Genomic DNA, 19,857 nt, shown 5'->3' with positions numbered 1-19,857 from the left:
CAAATGGGGTCCCAACCCACAGGTTGAGAACCACTGCTCTACTCCATTGAGCAGGATAGAAAAAATATAGCATGTGACAAGCCTGATTTTCAGTCTTTGGCTTATGTCGTGACTGCAGAAGACCTTTTTCATTTTGAAGAACCACGAGTCATAGAAGAGCCAAGGTTGCCTACCCCTGGACTAGAAGATTGGAAGATCTCCAAGGTCTCTTCCAATTCTTTTATTCTGTTTATTCTGTTCCCCACCTCAACCTCTGGATAGAGCAGTGGTTCTCAACCTTTCTAATGCCGCGACCTCATAATACAGTTCCCCATGTTGTGGTGACCCCCAACCACTTATACATCACCGGGTGCCAGGGGCGTGGCCAAAGAAAAGGGGGAAAAAATGGCAGACAGCCTTGTTTGGCGACCCCCATGAAATGGTCGTTTGACCCCAAATGGGGTCCCGACCCACAGGTTGAGAACCACTGGGATAGAGGGAATGGCTGCATAGAGGATCAGGCCCAGGATTAGGGACTGGCCAGCTTCTAAGGATAAACCAGGATTCATGATCTCCTAGTTTCAAGTTCAGCACCTTAATGTCACTCTGGATCTGAAATGAACCTTGATTCATACAACTCTTTAATTCGTGGCATTGAAAACATCTCAGTTTCTGTATTAATAGGATCATTTCTTTTCTTCAAACCCACCAGAGTATCTCTCGGTGTCACCTATACAAGCAGTCCTCGACTTACGACCACAATTGAGCCTAAATTTTTTGTTGCTAACCGAGACAGTGATTAAGCGAGTTTTCCCCCATTTTATGACCTTTCTGGCCACAATTGTAGGAGTTGTTCAGTTAGTGACATAGTGGTTAATTGAATCTGGCTTCCCCCATTGACTTTGCTTGTCAGGTGGTCGCAAAAGGGGATCACATGACCCCGGGACATGGCAGCCATCATAAATAGGAGTCAGTTGCCAAGCGTCTGGATTTTGATCACGTGACCCTGGGGACGCTGCAATGGTCTTAAGTGTGAAAAACGGTCGTAAGTCACTTTTTTCAGTGCTGTTGTAATTTTGAACGGTCGCTAAATGAGTTGAATCAGATAAGACTGACGAGATAAGATAATTCCAACTTGCTGAGTGGTGACAATCATATAGATTTCTTGGCTTACTTAGAAATCTGATATTTTTGAATAATGAGAGGGATCTCGGAGTCCTAGTGGACAATCACTTAAATATGAGCCGGCCGTATGCTGCAGCTGCCAAAAAAGCCAACACAATGCTGGGCTGCATTAACAGAGGGATAGAATCAAGATCACGTGAAGTATTAATACCACTTTACAATGCCTTGGTAAGGCCACACTAGGAATACGGCATCCAGTTTTGGTCACCATGATGTAAAAAAGATGTTGAGACTCTGGAAAGAGTACAGGGAAGAGCAACAAAGACAATTAGGGGACTGGAGGCTAAAACATATAAGGAACAGTTGCGGGAATTAGGTATGTCTAGTTTAATGAAGAGAAGGACGAGGGGGGACATGATAGCAGAGTTCCAATATCTCAGGGGCTGCCACAAAGAAGACGGAGTCAAGCTATTCCCCAAGGCCCCTGAAGGCAGGACAAGAAGCAACGGATGGAAACTAACCAAGGAGAGAAGCAACCTAGAACTAAGGAAAAACTTCCTGACAGTTAGAACAATTAACCAGTGGAACAACCTGCCTCCAGAAGCGGTGAATGTTCCAACACTGGACGTTTTTAAGAAGAGACTGGACAGCCATTGGTCTGAAATGGTGTAGGGTTTCCTGCCTGAGCAGGGGGTTGGATTTGATGACCTCCAAGGTCCCTTCCAACTTTTTTATTATTGTTATTGTTATTGTTATTATTATTATTTCCTTGACTTACAATCATTTGTTTAGTGAGCATTCAAAGTTACAAGGGCACTGAAAAAAAGTGACTTATGGCCTTTGTTTTACATTTGCACCCCTTGGTCACGTGATCCAAATTCAGCTGTTTGGCATCTGATTCACATTTATGACGGTTGCAGCATCCAGGGGTCCTGTGATCCCCTTTGGCGACCTTCTGGCAAGCAAAGTCAATGGGGAAGCCAAATTCATTTAACAAGAGTGCTGCTAACTCAACCACTGCAGTGATTCACTTAACAACTAGGACAAGAAAGGTCATAAAGCTGAGCAAAACTCACTTAAAAAATGTCTCGTTTACCCACAGAAATTTTGGACTCAGTTGTGGTGGTAACTTGAGGACTACCTGCATGAGCCAGTATGACACTCACTCCGCTTCTCTTAAACTCAGACAAGGATGCTCAGAGGTAGCACAGTTGTTTAATCCATGCAACAATTCTATAAACTATTTTAAATAATGGAAAAATTGCCTATCTAGAGAGTTCATGGTGGAGGTGAAATCTGAACCAGAAATTGTCTTCCATATCCAGTATATTTATTTAATCCTTTGCTGGTTGACTTTTTACTATTTTATTTTTACCACCACCATCATCATCCTTTTTAGAAAAGGCATCTATTAATATTTCATATCCACATCCTTTGCTTCAGCTTCAGAAAAAAAAAGAAAAGAAAATATAACACAGATGTGTGTGGAGATAATTATTTTGGAAAGCTTTTATTCTCTCTTTGAGTGTGATGCCGGCAATGTGAATAGATACATTTTTTTTGTTCCTTGATTCCTTCCTTCCTGCCTGCCTGCCTTTCTATCTCTGCTTGCTGAAAAGTTCCTTCATCTGTTTAATTTGCATTTAATTCAGACAGAATAATGCAGTGCTAAATTTGAATATTATATTGGCAGTACATCAAATTTGAGTGTGGGGAACATGGAGGATGGGGATTCAGGACCAGGCCTTTGCAGGATTAGGACTCTCACGCTGGCCAGAAATTCAGTCCAGTCCAAAGTATAGAAAAAGATAAATTGTAGCTGGGCAGGATAGAGAATGCTTAGGTAGTCAAGTACAAAATGAGTCCAGGAAAATTAGCGTCTGGGTCCCCAGCTATTATGCATTTCAATCCATTTAAAGGTTGCCATGATGGCGCAGTGGTTAGAATGCAGTATTGCAGGCTGAATCTGCTCACTGCCAGAAGTTTGATCCTGACCGGCTCAAGGTTGACCCATCCTTCCATCCTTCCGAGGTTGGTTAAATGAGGACCCCGATTGTTGGGGGCAATATGTGCTAGTTCTAGTGCTATAAATAGCTGTGGTGGCACAGTGGTTAGTATTGCAGGCCGATTCTGCCCACTGCCACAAGTTTGATCCTGACCTGCTCAAGGTTGACTCAGCCTTCCATCCTTTCGAGGTTGGTTAAATGAGGACCCAGATTGTTAGGGGCAATAAGTGCTATTGCTATAGCTATAAATAGGAGCCATGGTGGCACAGTGGTTAACACTGCAGACTGATTCTGCTCACTGCCAGAAGTTTGATTCTGATGGGCTCAAGGTTGACTCAGCCTTCCATCCGTCCGAGGTTGGTTAAATGAGGACCCAGATTGTTGGGGGCAAATAGCTGACCTTGTAAACTATACAGAGAGTGTTGTAAAGCACCATGAAGCAGTATATAACTCTAAGTGCTATTGCTTTTGCATCCATAATAAGTTCATCAGATGTTGCACTAGCAAGCCAGAAACTCCATTCCTTTGGTTAGGTGTGCAACATTGTGATACATGTAGAAAAAGACTTGAGGCTTGCATTAGTGCCACAACTTTGCTTGCTTTTCCTCGATTGTGGAAAGGAAAGTAGACTTTGGGGAAATTTAAGAGAGAACTTAACTGGGGAAGGGATGAATAAGCCATTAACGAAGGACTTGAAGAAGACCTTGTACACTCCAGAGATTGAAACAAGCAAGTTGCAGCTGTGAACAACCAAAGTCACCCGTGCAGAGTTCAAGCTAACTCCTCTATTATGATCTGCCTACAGGTAGCCCTTGACTTAAACTTCCGATGCTCAACAAGATAGCTGTTAAGTGAATTTTGCCCCCTTTTTACGACTTTTCTTGCCATAGTTTTTAAGTGAATTAGCAAACATCCGAATTTTGATCACATGACCAGGGGGATGCTGCAGTAATTGTTAAGTGTGAAAAAAATGGTATATGTCTTAAAGCAAATGTAAAGATAAAACCAGAAACTTTTCTTTTGGGTTTAATGGAAAAAGACTCGGGGGAAATTTTTTTGGGAACTTCGATGTTATACATGTTGACGGCAGCAAGATTACTTTATGCACAAAAATGTGAAGGATGCTTCAGTCCCCTCAATGGATGAACGGTTGCATGAGCTGATGGAGTTAGCAGAGATGGCTAAATTGACTGCTTTGATAAAAGAAAAGAAAAAACAAAAGTACTTTTGTTTCCCCTTGGAAACCGCTTCTGGATTTTGTACTTGAGATGGAAATAAATGAAACTTTGATTTTGGGGCTTTACTGATTAGATACATCTTTTGTTATAGAAATGGCTAATTTATGTTGTTGTTGTTGTTAGTTGCAAAGTCGTGTCCGACTCATCGCGACCCCATGGACAAGGTTCCTCCAGGCCTTCCTGTCTTCTACCATCTTCTGGAATCCATTTAAGTTCACACCTACTGCTTCAGTGACTCCATCCAGCCACCTCATTCTCTGTCGTCCCCTTCTTCTCTTGCCCTCCATCTTTCCCAGCATTAGGTTCTTCTCCAGTGAGCCCTTCCTTCTCATTAGGTGGCCAAAGGACTTGAGTTTCAACTTCAGGATCTGGCCTTCTAAAGAGCAGTCGGGGTTGATCTCCTCTAGGACTGACCGGTTTGATCGCCTTGCAGTCCAGGGGACTCGCAGGAGTCTTCTCCAGCACCAGAGTTCAAAGGCCTCAATTCTTTTGCACTCAGCTTTTCTTATGGTCCAGCTTTCATAGCCATACATTGCAACTGGGAAAACCATGGTTATTTCTTATTCCATTGCACCAAAGGGAGCTGGAAGTCAATACTCTTTCTTTCTTTTTCCCTTCCTCTCGGCACCTATCTCTTCCTTTTTCCCTCCCCTATTTTTTCCTATTATTTGCTTTTGCATTTTTGTATTTTATATTATAAACTAATAAAAAGGATTGACATAGAACAGGGGTTTTCAAACTTGGCCCTTTTATGACTTGTGGACGTCAACTCCCAGAATTCTTCAGCCAGCGTGCCTGGCTGAGGAATTCTGGGAGTTGAAGTCCACAAGTCATAAAAGGGCCAAATATGAAGACCCCTGACACAGAAAGAAAAAAAAAATGGTATTTCACTTTTTTTTCAGTGCTGTTGTAGCCTTGCTCCTTTTTGGCATTTATATTGTCTTTTTCTGTAACACACTGAAGCTTCTTATGTTAGGTAGGAATATACATAAGTCCTTGCCTATTTCAGGCTGTTCTCAGGAACTGTTCAGAAAAAGTTAAATCTGATTGCTGGCATGTTTCTCTCTGCAGGGAAAACGCCACCTTGAGTACCCAGGCAGATACACTTAAAGTTCTACTCTTGAGATTTATTTCTTTTTAACATTGCATCAATTATTAGTTATATTTCCAAAGGTTAAAAAAAAAAAACATCGCATAGAGTCCATGCTGTACAGTTGATGTAAGGCAGATTCACATTGTTGTTCCCTTATTGTTTCTGTTTGCACTCGCATGGACACTAAAACAACACATGAGGAAAAGAGGACTTGTCCCATTTTTGCTCATTTTCTATGTCTTGCCCACTCTGCCTCCATTTCCCCCCCCCTCATTTCAGAATAATGTTTAGAGAATAATACAGCAATAAGAAACATTTCGTTTTGTGCGTGCCTATTGTAATAGGGCATGCGTATATTGTTCGTATATAATAGCATTGAAAAGCTGAGAATGGCTGCGAGGGATGAGTCCAAAGGATGACTACATAGAGCTCTATCTATTGGTGCAGAAAGTGAATTTAATTAATTTGTTTAACAACGCAGATGAAACATAATTCTCTCTCTCTTTTTAAGTGCTATTGCGAATAAAAGGAAGGAAGGAAGGAAGGAAGGAAGGAAGGAAGGAAGGAAGGAAGGAAGGAAGGAAGGAAGGAAGGAAGGAAGGAAGGAAGGCACAGGGGTTAGAATGCAGTATTACAGACTAATTCTGCCTGCAGTCTGGAGTTCAATCCTGACCTAATCAAGGTTGACTCAGCCTTCCATCCTTCTGAACTCAGTAAATGAGGACCCAGATTGTTGGGGACAATATGCTGAATTTGCAAACCGCTTAGCCTTAGAGGGTGCTGTAAAGCACTGTGAAGTGGTATATAAGTCTAAGTGCTATTGCGAAGGAAGGAAGGAAGGAAGGAAGGAAGGAAGGAAGGAAGGAAGGAAGGAAGGAAGGAAGGAAGGAAGGAAGGTGGTGGTGCAGTGGTTAGTATGCAGGCTAATTCTGCCGACTGCCAGGAGTTCGATCCTGACCAGCTCAAGATTGACTCAGCCTTCCATCCTTTCGAAGTCGGTAAAATGAGGACCCAGATTGTTGGGGACAATATGCAGATTCTGTAAACCGCTTAGAGAAGTCTGTAAAACACTGTGAAGCGGTATATAAGTCTAAGGCTACTGCTCTTCCTTGTCCCAATGATCTGTTCCAATCTGTCATTGCAGCTGTCATTTGTCTTAGCTGCAGGATACTAAGCAGCCTGATTAAACCCAAGGGAGAACAAGATTCGCCAGAAGGAAACTAATTTTTTTATCAGGTGGTGTATAGGATGTTTGGAGAAATATAAGGGGGGAGGGGTGAATGAACTTAAAATACAGAGAAAAGAGATCAGGGAATAAAAATGCTTTTAAAAAGCAGAATGAAAAGCATATCGGGGATGGACCTGGAAGAATTCTGCAATGATTTGGGAACTTTCCAAGTCAAGATTTAGGCAGCCCGCTTGAGAAGTATATTTATTTATTTATATTCCCACTCTATTATTTTTATCAATGACTCAAGATGGAGGAGACACATAATACTCCTTCCTTCTCCTATTTTCCTCACAGCAACAACCCTGGGAGGTGCATTGGGCTAAGAGAGTGACTGGCCCAAGCTCACCCAGGTGGCTTTTCTATCTAAAGCAGGACTAGAACTCACCGTCTCCTGGTGATTGGTCCAAAGTCACCCAACTGGCTTTCATGCCTAAGGCGGGACTAGAACTCACCGTCTCCTGGAGATTTGCGGTCCAGTTGTGGTCACCACAATGTAAAAAAGATGTTGAGACTCTAGAAAGAGTACACAGAAGAGCAACAAAGATGATTAGGGGACAGGAGGCTAAAACATATAAGGAACGGTTGCTAGAATTGGGTATGTCTAGTTTAATGAAGAGAAGGACGAGGGGGGAACGTGATAGCAGTGTTCCAATATCTCAGGGGCTGCCACAAAGAAGAGGGAGTCAAGCTGTTCTCCAAAGCGCCTGAAGGCAGGACAAGAAGCAACGGGTGGAAACTAATCAAGGAGAGAAGCAACCTAGAACTACGGAGAAACTTCCTGACAGTGAGAACAGTTAATCAGTGGAACAGCCTGCCTCCAGAAGCAGTAAATGCTCCAACACTGGAAGTTTTTAAGAAGAGACTGGACAGCCATTTGTCCGAAATGGTGTAGGGTTTCCTGCCTGAGCAGGGGGTTGGACTAGATGACCTCCAAGGTCCCTTCCAACTTTACTACTATTACTATTTACCCAAAGTCACCCAGCTGGCTTTCATGCCTAAGGTGGACTCATAAAGACTTGTCTATTTCAGAATGTCTTCAGAGACTGATGTCGCCAGAGGTTGATGTTGAACATATAAAATGGTTGTGTCTAATGTACTCTATTCATTAATATTTTGCATGATATATTGTACTGTTGCTCTGGTGCCCACTACTTAGACTGTAATAAAATATAAATCTTCTCCCAAAAATAAACTCTTGTGCCATAGCAGAACTCAGATTTTGGCCCTCGGCCAATTATGGAATTTGATTTCAACTTCTTACGCCGTGAGCCAATCAACCCCAAAATTATCCCTCCCCCCCCCAGAACTAAAAGAAAAGGTCAAAAGAAGAAGAAAAAAAGCAAAATGTCCAGATATAAGCCTGCTGTGCATTACACTCAGGATTTTAGAGCATGTAAGTTGTATATCCTACCGCCAAAATGCAATTTTTTATTTTCTGTTCCTCTGTATAATGAGTGTGCATTATTGATTTGCTATGGGATGTTTTTTTCTCCTCGGTGACATTCAAACCAGGGTATCAACCTTTTTGTAATTGAGGCACTAATAGCTTTTGATGTAAATAGTTTATCAGTTCTGTAAACTTGTTATTCTCTCTCTCTTTCCCAGGCCAGCCCTGCTCCTATTATTGTCAATACAGATACGTTGGACACTATCCCTTATGTAAGTCAAAAAAACATTTCTTATGTTTTCTCGATGTGTTTTTCTTTGGGGTTAAATTAATGGAATTCAACAGGAAATAGACTTAGACCATTTGTGGGAATGTAATGACTCCAAGCTGATTCCTCTCTTGACTCTACCCTCAGGGTCTGCCTGTCCTTCTCCTACATCTTCTTGGCCCTTCCCACAGTTCTTAACATTTTCATCTTGTTGTAAAGTGGCCTAGGGTCATTTGATGGCAAGACAGGCAGAAAATAAATATGAGATAAAAAATATTTGGATGTTTTCTATTGTCATTTTTATCTGGTAAGTGGCCTAGAGTCCCTTAATTGCAAGACAGGCAGACTATAAGTATGAACCAGAAATAAAATTTCAAGAAAGCCAGCAAGACAGTGCTCTTCCACTGAACTTTTCAAGGTTTTGGTTGATGCATCGTTGCCATGATTTTAGGGAAGGTAAACCACCACAATCCATGATGAGATAGCATAGAAAGGATTTAGAAAATGAAATAAGAAACCTAGGAGGAGACTGAGTATTGGTTGTCTACACTGGAGAAACCATGGCATCTGGGGCTCTCAATTTCTGGCAAATAGATGGGGAAGAAATGGAGGTAGTGACAGATTTTATCTTCTTGGGCTCCAAGATCACCACAGATGGGGACTGCCGCCAAGAAATCAAAAGACGCTTGCTCCTGGGGAAGAAAGCTATGGCAAATCTGGACAGCATACTAAAAAACAGAGACATCACCCTGCCAACAAAAGTGCATATAGTCCAGGCCATGGTTTTCCCAGCTGCAATGTATGGCTGTGAAAGCTGGACCATAAGAAAGGCTGAGCGCCAAAGAATTGAGGCCTTTGAACTATGGTGGTGGAGAAGACTCCTGCGAGTCCCTTGGACTGCAAGGCGATCAAACCGGTCCCTCCTAGAGGAGATCAACCCTGACTGCTGTTTAGAAGGCCAGATCCTGAAGTTGAAACTCAAGTACTTTGGCCACCTAATGAGAAGGAAGGACTCACTGGAGAAGAGCCTAATGCTGGGAAAGATGGAGGGCAATAGAAGAAAGGGACGACAGAGAATGAGGTGGCTGGATGGAGTCACTGAAGCAGTAGGTGTGAGCTTAAAGAGACTCCAGAAGATGGTAGAGGACAGGAAGGCCTGGAGCAACGTTGTCCATGGGGCCGCGATGGGTCAGACACGACTTCGCAACTAACAACAACACACTGGAGAAAGACTTGATCCTTTCCTTCTTCCTATATCTAGGTTCAATCAAAAATCTACCAATAACTGAGATTGTGTTTTTTTTTTAAGAGTAGACATTGGTTTCCCCTTTCTCTCGATCTTCAAATTCAGTGCACCCACTGATTTATCACTGTTCATTTAATTTACGGTTCAAGAAGCAGATGAGCTCATGTCTAAAAGGTTGGCTAGAGCTGTGAGGGAGAAAAACTATTAAGATCAGCTAAATTATAACTTTTCCTTAATGTGTAATGAAGCAGTGAGGCAGCTGCTAATGTCCTTCAGCAAACCATCGTCAATTAGCAATGCTCGGGAGAAATTCCCCATTCCACAGTATTTTACTGGTGGCTTTCGATAGAGCCCCCCCTCCCCCCAAACAGCAAACTGGATGGGGTTGATCCTGTGCATTTGTATCCTTCTTTTTGTGCCGTGTTTTCATAAAATGTACAAAGGCAGGTGTGTGTCTAATACTCAAATACTAGAGAGAGAGAAAGTTTGGATACAGATTTGTGATACAAACCAGTCAAATAACACTATCAATAGATCTGGACCAGTGATGGCGAAACTTTTAGAGACCGAGTGTCCAAACTGCAATCCAAAACCCAATTGTTTATCGCAAAGTGCCAGGGCTGCATCAGTATTGTGGTGCCCTCAGGGGGGTGGGGGGCGTGGCCCACTGGGTGGGTATGGTTGCAGTGATCACGGCAAACTGGGTGAGCATGACCGGGGCCACGTCAGTGGGGGCCAGTCCCTCGCTATCTTGGGTCATCCCCGGGGTGGGGGTGGGGGTGGTGAATGCCACTTGCTCGCTCAGTTCCTGCCCTGTCGCTTCCAAACGCCACATGCTCGCTACTCTGGCAAACTCTGCTGGGGCAACGGTGGGGCAACGGCGTGTGTGCCCACAGAGAGGGCTCTGAGTGCCGCCTCTGGCATGTGTGCCATAGGTTCGCTACCACTGACCTAGACTTATATACAGCTCCTTAGCACTTTATAGCACTCTCTGGGCAGTGTATAATATCACATATTGCCCCCAACAATCTGGGTCCTCGTTTAACCAATCTTGGAAGGATGGAAGGCTGAGTCAACCTTGAGCCGGTCAGGATCAAACTCTAGGCTTTGGGCAGAGTTATCCTGCAATACTGCATTCTAACCACTGCACCACCAGGGCTACTGATAATAATAATTATAATAATTCTACTTAAAGATGTTGCTGCAGGACAACACAGAGTTAGTAGGAAAGGCATACTTAACAGAATAATGGAATAACAGAGTTGGCTGGGACCTTGTAGGTCATCTAGTCCAACCCCCCCCCCCGCTCAAGTAGGAGACCCTATACCATTTCTGACAAGTGGCTGTCCAATCCTTTCTTGAAAGCCTCCAGGAAAAAATGGTTTTAAGTGTAGAAAAGCAGATCCCTAGTAACTGTTTAACAATACAAGCATTTGACAACCATTTATCTGAAATGGTTTAAGGTCCCCTGTTTGAGCAGGGGGTTGGACTGGAAGACCTCCAGGGTTCCTTCCAACTCTTTTATTCTGTGTTCTATGACATGGGATGATCTATCCAGACCAGAGGTAAGTTTCCTTTTTTTGGATACATTCAGGCAAAAGCTGGAGACGCATCTGTGTGGGATACTTAAATTTGGATGTCTGAGATTATCAAAAATGTTCTCTTCCTTTACTAAGGTTCTACTACAAGTGGTATAAATTAGAGCCAAAGATCAATCTAAACTAGATTGACTGAGGCCTAGAAATGTCTCACTGCAGGTAGCCCTCAACTTACAACCATTTGTTTAGTGCAGTGGTTCTCAACCTTTTTAATGCCGCGACCCCCAACCGGTCGTAAGTCGAGGACTACTCAACCGGTCGTAAGTCGAGGACTACTCAACGGGTGCAGCACCGTTTGTAGAATGGGACTTTTGGCGGGCTCAGCAGGGCAGAGACAGCTGGACAATTCCTATTGGCTTTTGAAAGCCAATAGAATTAGACTCTATTCAAGAGAGTCTATTCTATTGGCTTTCAAAAGCCAATAGAATAAAAGGGAGTAGCACAGCTAAGGAAAAGGGGAAAAAAATGGCGGACTGCGTTGTTTGGCGACCCCCGTGAAATGGTCGTTCGACCCCAAATGGGGTCCCGACCCACAGGTTGAGAACCACTGGTTTAGTGACTGTTCAAAATTACAGTGGCACCAAAAAAAGGTGACTTAGAACTGGTCCTATCAACATCCAGCTTGAGAATCCAAATAAAACTCCAGGTTCATTCCGTTTCTGAAACTCTTACTCTTTATTGAATACACAGCATGGTTATGTCGGAGCAAAACTAACTCTGAGGTTTCAACACCAATTCATAGACTTAAACAATAATTTTCCCAGCCAAACCCCTAATGCCTTACATAATCCATATGAACAAGTTCACTTTGTTATGGGAACTGTCTGCTTCAAATACACACCTGTTCTGGTGTCCTTGACAAGGCTTCAGGCTCTCACTGTCTTCAGCGGAACTGAAGAAGTTTCATTTCTCCATCTAACCCACTTGAAAGTAATGCCTCCCCCCCTTAATTTAAAGGCAAGTTGAAGCACAGAGGCACCTAGCTGCCAAAGTTTCATCCTTGACAGGTCCTCACATTTATGACCATTTATGTATCTCCATAGTCGCATGTTCAAATTCAGGCACTTGGTAAGTGGCATGAATTTACGATGGTTGCACTATCCCAGGGTCATCTGATCACCATCTGTGATCTTTCCCGCCAGTTTCTGACAAGCAAAGTCATTCTGGGGGAGCCAAATCTTCTTAATGGCCCCATGATTCACTTAACTGCAGTAATTTGCTTAACAACCATGGAAAAAGAAGTTGTAGAGTCACCGTGACTCATTTAACAACCATCTTGCTTAGCAATGGAAATTCTGGTCCCAGTTATGATTGTATGTTGAAGTGGACAATCATTTAAATAGGAGCCAGCAGTGTGTTGCAGCTGCCAAAAAGGCCAACACAATGCTGGGCTGCATTAACAGAGGGATAGAATCAAGATCACGTGAAGTATGAATACCACTTTACAAGGCCTTGGTAATGCCACAGTTGGAATACTGCATCCAGTTTTGGTCACCATGATGTAAAAAAGATGTTGAGACTCTAGAAAGAGTACAGAGAAGAGCAACAAACATGATTAGGGGACTGGAGGCTAAAACATATAAGGAACGGTTGCTGGAATTGGGTATGTCTGGTTTAATGAAGAGAAGGACGAGGGGTGACATGATAGCAGTGTTTCAATATCTCAGGGGCTGCCCCAAAGAAGAGGGAGTCAAGCTATTCTCCAAGGCGCCTGAAGGCAGGACAAAAAGCAACAGATGGAAACTAACCAAAGAGAGAAGCAACTTAGAATTAAGGAGAAATTTTCTGACAGTTAGGACAATTAATCAGTGGAACAACCTGCCTCTAGAAGTTGTGAATGCTCCAACACTGGAAGTTTTCAAGAAGAGACTGGACAGCCATTTGTCTGAAATGGTATAGGGCAGTGATGGCAAACCTTTTAGAGACCGAGTGCCCAAAACCTGGCCCCGCCCCCACTCCACCCCCTGCCCCACCCCCACTTCGCCCCCCAGCCCCGCCTGCCCACAAGGCCACTCACCGCCTCCAGGGCCCGCCACAGATCACCCAGGAAGCCCAGCAGCACCATGGCGGCTACGCCCTCTGCCTGCGCCCCACAGCATCAACTGTGCAGGATGGGGTGTGAGGGCAAAGTCTTGTCTACGCTGCCTGGCTGCCATGTCCTTGGCTGCGCTGCTCTGCGTGGGCCACATTCAGCGGCAACTCTCCTTCAGGGGGGCTGCTGGAGAGGAGGGGGGTCACGGAGGGAGGCGAGGCTGGGGCAACGGCACGTGTGCCCACAGAGAGGGCTCCGAGTGCCGCCTCTGGCACCCGTGCCATAGGTTCGCCACCACTGGTATAGGGTTTCCTGCCTGAGCAGGGGGTTGGACTAGATGACCTCCAAGGTCTCTTCCAACTTTATTATTATTATTATTATTATTAACAATGACAATAATAATAATGATAATAATTTATTCATTATTATTTATTTATTATTATTATACCAGCTGATCTTTGTTGAAAAAAAGACGTTAAAATAAATACCAGTGAGCCTGTCCAAGTAAAGCATTTGACCGCTGTGGGACATCCACTGAGGACATTTTTCTTAGTGGCCTTTCGTCCCAAATTTAATTGGATCGGTTGCGCTTCAGCTGAACTGAGGCAGAATAATTTTCCCACAGTATAGAAACTCCATTGTCTAGACTTTCACCTATAAGTCGGTAATTTTTGGCAGTTGAACTAATGGCCTGCATTGCCTCTTTGCTCCTGCCAATCAATACTTCATTGAATACCACGAAACATAAATAAAATTTAATCTTATGGAAGGCAGTTACCTGTCCCAGAGCTCAAGCTGGCTCACTGTTCAATTCTCTTTTCCCGGTTGCAGTCTTAAGAGAAGCCTTCAGGGAATTCAGGATCAAAATTCCCATTAATTCTAACATTTCTGTGATATTTCCAACATCACAGGACTTATTTTCCTGGAAATTGAATGTCTTTCTTCCTCTCCCTGGGGCACACTCTTTCATGATCGCTTCAACATGCCCACTGCAGGCAATTGAATGACTTGAAGCATAATTTTTTCGATGTGAGCTACAGCAATGAAGAAAACGGAATATGGAAGAAGAAAAGAAAAGAAAACCCAAGTCTTGTGAGGAAATAGGTGCTCCAAAACAGAGAATTGGCGATCTTGCCCATTCCAGATATTGCTTATCTACCATCCTCAGCATCCCTTACATTCTAGAAATGCTGAGAAATGATAATTCAGCAACATCTGGAGAGTTAGAGATGGAAGAAATAAGGATCAGGGCCACAGAATATTTGGAGAATGGATTAAGAGATGTAGTGGTTGGGGGGGGGGGAGATAGAGAGACTATTTGCTTGCTGGGGCTTAGCTGCTGCTTCAATCCAACAGGACTCTGAACAATTTACAATCCCTTCTTAGAATAAAGGTTCAGAATAAAAGATGCCATGTTTAAATGAGAAAACGATACTGTATGTATTCACAGAAAATTTGCAAGGAACAGAGGAGCGTGTCACACGTGGATGAGATTGGGAAAAAGGTTTCCTTCCTTCCTTCCTTCCTTCCTTCCTTCCTTCCTTCCTTCCTTCCTTCCTTCCTTCCCTCCCTCCCTCCCTCTCTCCCTCCCTCCCATTTCTTCTGTCTATTTACTCCTTCCTTCGTTCCCTCCACCCACCCACCCATCCACCCATCCATCAATCATCCATCTCTCCTTCCTTCCTTCCTTCCTTCCTTCCTTCCTTCCTTCCTTCCTCCCTCCCTCCCTCCCTCCCTCCCTCCCTCCTTCCCTCCTGCCCTTTCTTTCTTTCTATCCATTCCTTCTTTCCTTCCTTCCCTCCACCCACCCACCCATCTCTCCATCTATCTCTCCTTTCTTCCTCCCTCCCTCCCTTTTCTTCTGTCTATTTACTCCTTCCTTCATTCCCTCCACCCACCCACCCATCCATCAATCATCCATCTCTTCTTCCTTCCTTCCTTCCTTCCCTCCACCCACCCACCCATCTCTCCATCTATCTCTCCTTCCTTCCTCCCTCCCTCCCTCCCTTTCATTCTGTCTATTTACTCCTTCCTTCGTTCCCTCCATCCACCCACCCACCCATCTGTTAATCATCCATCTCTCCTTCCTCCCTCCCTCCCTCCCTCCTGCCCTTTCTGTCTATCCATCCATTCCTTCCTTCCCTCCATCCCCCCACCCATCCCTCCATCTATCTCTCCTTCCTTCCTTCCTTCCCTCCCTCCCTCCCTCCTTCCCTCCCTCCCTCTCTCCCTCCCTCAGCTATTTTAGATCATATACTATATTTCTCCATGTGCTTCATGCCTCATAATGGAGGGAAAGTCTGCTAATGATTTTCAACCACACGTGGTCCTTGACTATACAGCTATAATTAAGTCCAGAACTATGGTCATGCCAATGGCTAAGTGGGTCAGCATGGGACCAACAGGAATTTAAAACATTTTTGTGGTGGTTATTAAGCGAACCTATTGTCCTCAATGGGCATTTTTGTTGTAAACCAGAAGTAAATGCTGGTTTCCAGGAAAAAAGATAAAGTCATAAATCGTTATCATTTCACCAGAGGACATTGCAAATGGCCCTAAACGTGGACCAGTTGTTGAGCACTCAAAAATGTGTGATCTTGTGTCCACCAGGGGCAGCCATCAAAATTTCAAATCAGGATCATAAGTACCATTTGGGGGAGGCCTACCGTAACTTCAAACCGTTGCTAAGCAACCGTTTCTTAGCTGAAGACTACGTGAATTGTGACTCCAGATTTTATGGGCTCTGTACCATTCTGGCCTACAGATACTCCCCAACATTTCCGTTGGTATGTGAGACATTGGTTAAGTGAGTTTTGCCCCATTTTACGACCTTTCTTGCCACAATTGTTAAGCGAATCACTGCCACTGTTAAATTAGCAACACGGTTGTGAACTGAATCTGGCTTCCCCATTGACTTTGCTTGTTGGAAGGTCGCAAAAGGGGATCACATGATCGCAGGACACTTCAACGGTCATAAATATGAGCCAGTTGCTAAGCGTCTAAATTTTGATCACGGGACCATGGGGATGCTGCAACGGTCGTAAGTGTGAAAAACGATCACAAGTCACTTTTTTCAGTGCCGTTGTAACTTTGAACGGTCACTAATTGGTTGTAAGTTAAAGACGACCTGCATACTTACTCACTCATGCTTTAGAATACAAAGCAATATACGGTACAACTGTACTAAAAAAAGCCTTGGAAAAACAAGGACAGTGAAAGATAGATCTGTTTAAAAACTCAATCTGGTGTAAAACCTCAATGATTGTACAGAGCTGAAGTCATTGATGCATGGAAAACGGCCTTGCTGCTCACAGAAAGTTACAAAACTAATTTAACTTGCCTTCCTTACTAAGAAGTATGAGATAGGAGTTTTCAGCAAAACATCCTCTCTTACGCCCCAGTTAAAAATCACAATTAACTAAACAAACATGGTCTGTTTATTAGGTTTTCTGACCAGTTCTGCTCATTCTAAGATTTTGTTACCTTAAGTTAATGGCTTGGCCCCTGACAGCAAGCCAGCCTATTGTCAATATTGTTTTAGAATTTGCTATTTGACAGATTCCTGATTCACTGAAGGGCGACTCTTAAAATTCCTAGCAAGTGGGGGTTTTGGCCATGGAAGTTAGAAACCTAACTTTGAAAACCATTGCCCACATTTCACTTAAAGAAAACTTCAGTTAAAGAAATACATACAGGTAGTCCTCGGCGTACAACTATTCATTAGTGACCGTTTGAGGTTACAACGGTACTGAATAAAGTGATTTATGACCATTTTCCACGTTTACAACCATTGCAGCATCCCCATGGTCACGTGATCAAAATTCGGAGGCTTGTCAGCTGGCAGGTATTTATGATGGTTGCAATGTCCCGGGATCATGTGATCACCTTTTGTGACCGTCTGACAAGCGAAGTCAATGGGGAAGCCAGATTCACTTCACAATCATCTTGCCGTACTAACTTAACAACTGCAGCAAGAAAGCTTGTAAAATGGGACAAAATTCACTTAACAACTGTTTTGCTTATCCATGGAAATTTGGGACTCATTTGTGGTCGTAAGTCAAGGACCACAGTGCCTGTGTCCTTTTGTTTTCATTCATCTGCTAACCTGTTTAATTTACTCCAAGATGGATGAGGACTCATTTTAAGCAGCTTTTAGATTCTTTCCTCGTTATGCAGTTGTATTATTTATATAAATAAATAAATAACTTAATTGAGTTGAGGTGATTTGGTAGAATATTCTTAATAGACTCTGCTGATCAAAACTCTCATACTTGGATATTTGTTTCCCTTAATATATTCCGTATGGTGTTTTATACCTGCCTGCAGCATCTGTTATTGTGGAAACAAAAATCATAACTGCCGAGATTAAGGATTTAATTAAAGATTGCAATAATATGTGCATTTCCTTTATTTGGTTCAGAAACCGGGCTTGTCAGGGAAGAGTAATTCTATGAGGTGGGTGATAGTATCAATGGTTTATTTTCAGGAGGACAATGGAAATCATTTTAAAATCCAATTCGTTCGTTTAGCAAGATAGTTACGTCTAGTTTACACAAACACTTGGAGCTTCTACAGAAAATATCAAGATGGGAACCACAATCATGCAACTGAAGTAAAAAAAAGTATACATTTTCTACTTCATTGTTGTGGCCACTATTTTGAAATGCTGGATTCACCGTTTGCTATATCTATCCATACCTTTGGTGTAGTGGTTAAGGTGTTAACCTGGAAACCAGAAGACTGTAAGTTCTAGTCCCACCTTAGGCATAAAAGCCAACTCGGTGACTTTGGGCCAATCAAGAGGAGACAGTGAGTTCTAGTCCTGTCTCTCAGCCCAACCCACCTCAAAGGATTATTGTCGTAGGGAATATAGGAAGAAAGAGACATATTAATAATGTTCACTGCCTCAAATAACTTATAAATAAGTAAATAAGTATAAAAATCTAATAAATAAATGAATTTCTATATTGCTTCGTGCACTGACTCCTGTTCTTTAAGCTTCTCGCCGCTTTGTGTTTCAGGAATTTATAAGCACTAGTTGACCTCAGCTTTCATGTATCTCTCCTACCCATTTTTCTTCAAATATTTGTTTTGGATTCAGTTCACTTTGTCAGTCTCTGTGATCAAATCATCTCAAAGTACTTCTTTTCTATTAATCATTTGTCTTTGTGTTCAGGCTACCATTCATTTACATCCATCTATTTTTGAGCCAACCTCTTCTCGTTTTGGCTCTTTTTAAGTATCACATCCTTACTGCGTTCCACATTTATCTTTATTTTACTCAGAAGCACTTTCATAGACATTTTTGCTTTGGGCAATAGACATTCATTCCTCTCAATAGACCAGTGTTTCTCAACCTTGACCATTTTAAGGCATGTGGACTTCAACTCCCAGAATTCCACAGCCAGCATTGCTGGCTGTGGAATTCTGGGAGTTGAAGTCCACATGCCTTAAAAAGGTCAAGGTTGAGAAACACTGCAATAGACAATATGCCCTTCACTTCTTTTCTATCAGATTTACCAATAAACTAAATCAAAGGGAGATCTTATGCCTCTCAGCTACCTTGCATACAAAATAAATACGTTTTTTTTTTCCTTCCACTGTACCGTATTGTCATTTTGAACTTTGTCTCCTCTTTGTCAAAAAGACAGAAGGGGGAAAAAAAAAACACCAAGCCACCAAAGCACAGATATTTTCAAAAGTTGAATGGCTGAGTCCCATGTGACAATGTCAGAAATTCTATGCTTGTGAAGAGTTTAAGAACAGGTTAGAAAGCCCTAAGTCTCTAAATAGCTTAATTGGTTTTCCTGCAGCTTGCAGAGATTTGGGATACGTTTTATTTGTTTGTTTGCTTGTTGGTTATTAAATTTATTTGCCACCTATTTTGCCTTTTCCATCCCAATTCCATCGTTCTATGATACTATTATTCTAAATCAGTGTTTTTCCCATTTGGCAACTTCAAGACGTGTGGACTTCAGTTCCCAGAATTCCCAGGGAGTATTTTGGTACGGGTGGCCCTCAACGTATGACCATTTGTTTAGTGACTGTTCAAGGTTACAATACACTGAAAAAAGTGAGTTACGACCATTTTTCTCGCTTATGACCGTCACAGCATCCTTATGGTCACGTGATCAAAATTCAGATGCTTGGCAACTGACATGTGTTTATGACGGTTTCTATGTCCTAGGGTCATGTGATCCCCTTTTGGGACCTTATGACAAGCAACTTCTATGGGGAAGCCATATTGACTTAACAACCGTGCTGCTAATTTAACAACTACTTGCCAAGAAAGGGAATACAGGTAATCCTTGACTTACAGACATTCATTTAGTGACCATTTGAAGTGGCCAGGGCACTGAAAAAAATGAATTACAACTGATCCTCACATGATCAAGTAATCAAAATGTGGGCGCTTGGCCCACTGGCATGTATTTATCCTGGGATCATATGATCTAGTAGATTTGCAACCTACCCAGCCAGCTTCCTACAAACCAAGTCAATGGAGGAAGCTGGACTCGCTGAACGACCATGCGATTCACTTAACAACCGCAATAAATCACTTAAAAGGGTGGCAAAGAAGACGATAAAACTGACTTCGCATCCGCCTTGCTTAGCAACGGAAAGTCTAATTGCAGTTGTGGTTATAAGTTGAGG

General features: G+C 42.8%; 1 protein-coding gene across 15 annotated transcripts in view; it reads left to right on the top strand.

Moving 5' to 3' along the window:
• The window catches only part of LOC120314980 (disks large homolog 2-like), an 899,194-nt gene that overhangs the window by 756,439 nt on the left and 122,898 nt on the right, over positions 1–19,857 (top strand). For all 15 annotated transcript variants that reach the window (XM_039358594.1, XM_039358591.1, XM_039358596.1 and 12 more), the window contains one exon: positions 8,278–8,331. In XM_039358594.1, coding sequence (XP_039214528.1) covers positions 8,278–8,331 — 54 coding nt within the window. The remainder of the gene's footprint in view (positions 1–8,277; positions 8,332–19,857) is intronic.

Source organism: Crotalus tigris, unplaced genomic scaffold (assembly GCF_016545835.1).
Source record: "Crotalus tigris isolate CLP2741 ecotype Arizona unplaced genomic scaffold, ASM1654583v1 scf7180000019031.1477733, whole genome shotgun sequence".
Classification (NCBI taxonomy): domain Eukaryota; kingdom Metazoa; phylum Chordata; class Lepidosauria; order Squamata; family Viperidae; genus Crotalus; species Crotalus tigris.
This window is presented reverse-complemented; position numbering and strand designations above follow the sequence as displayed.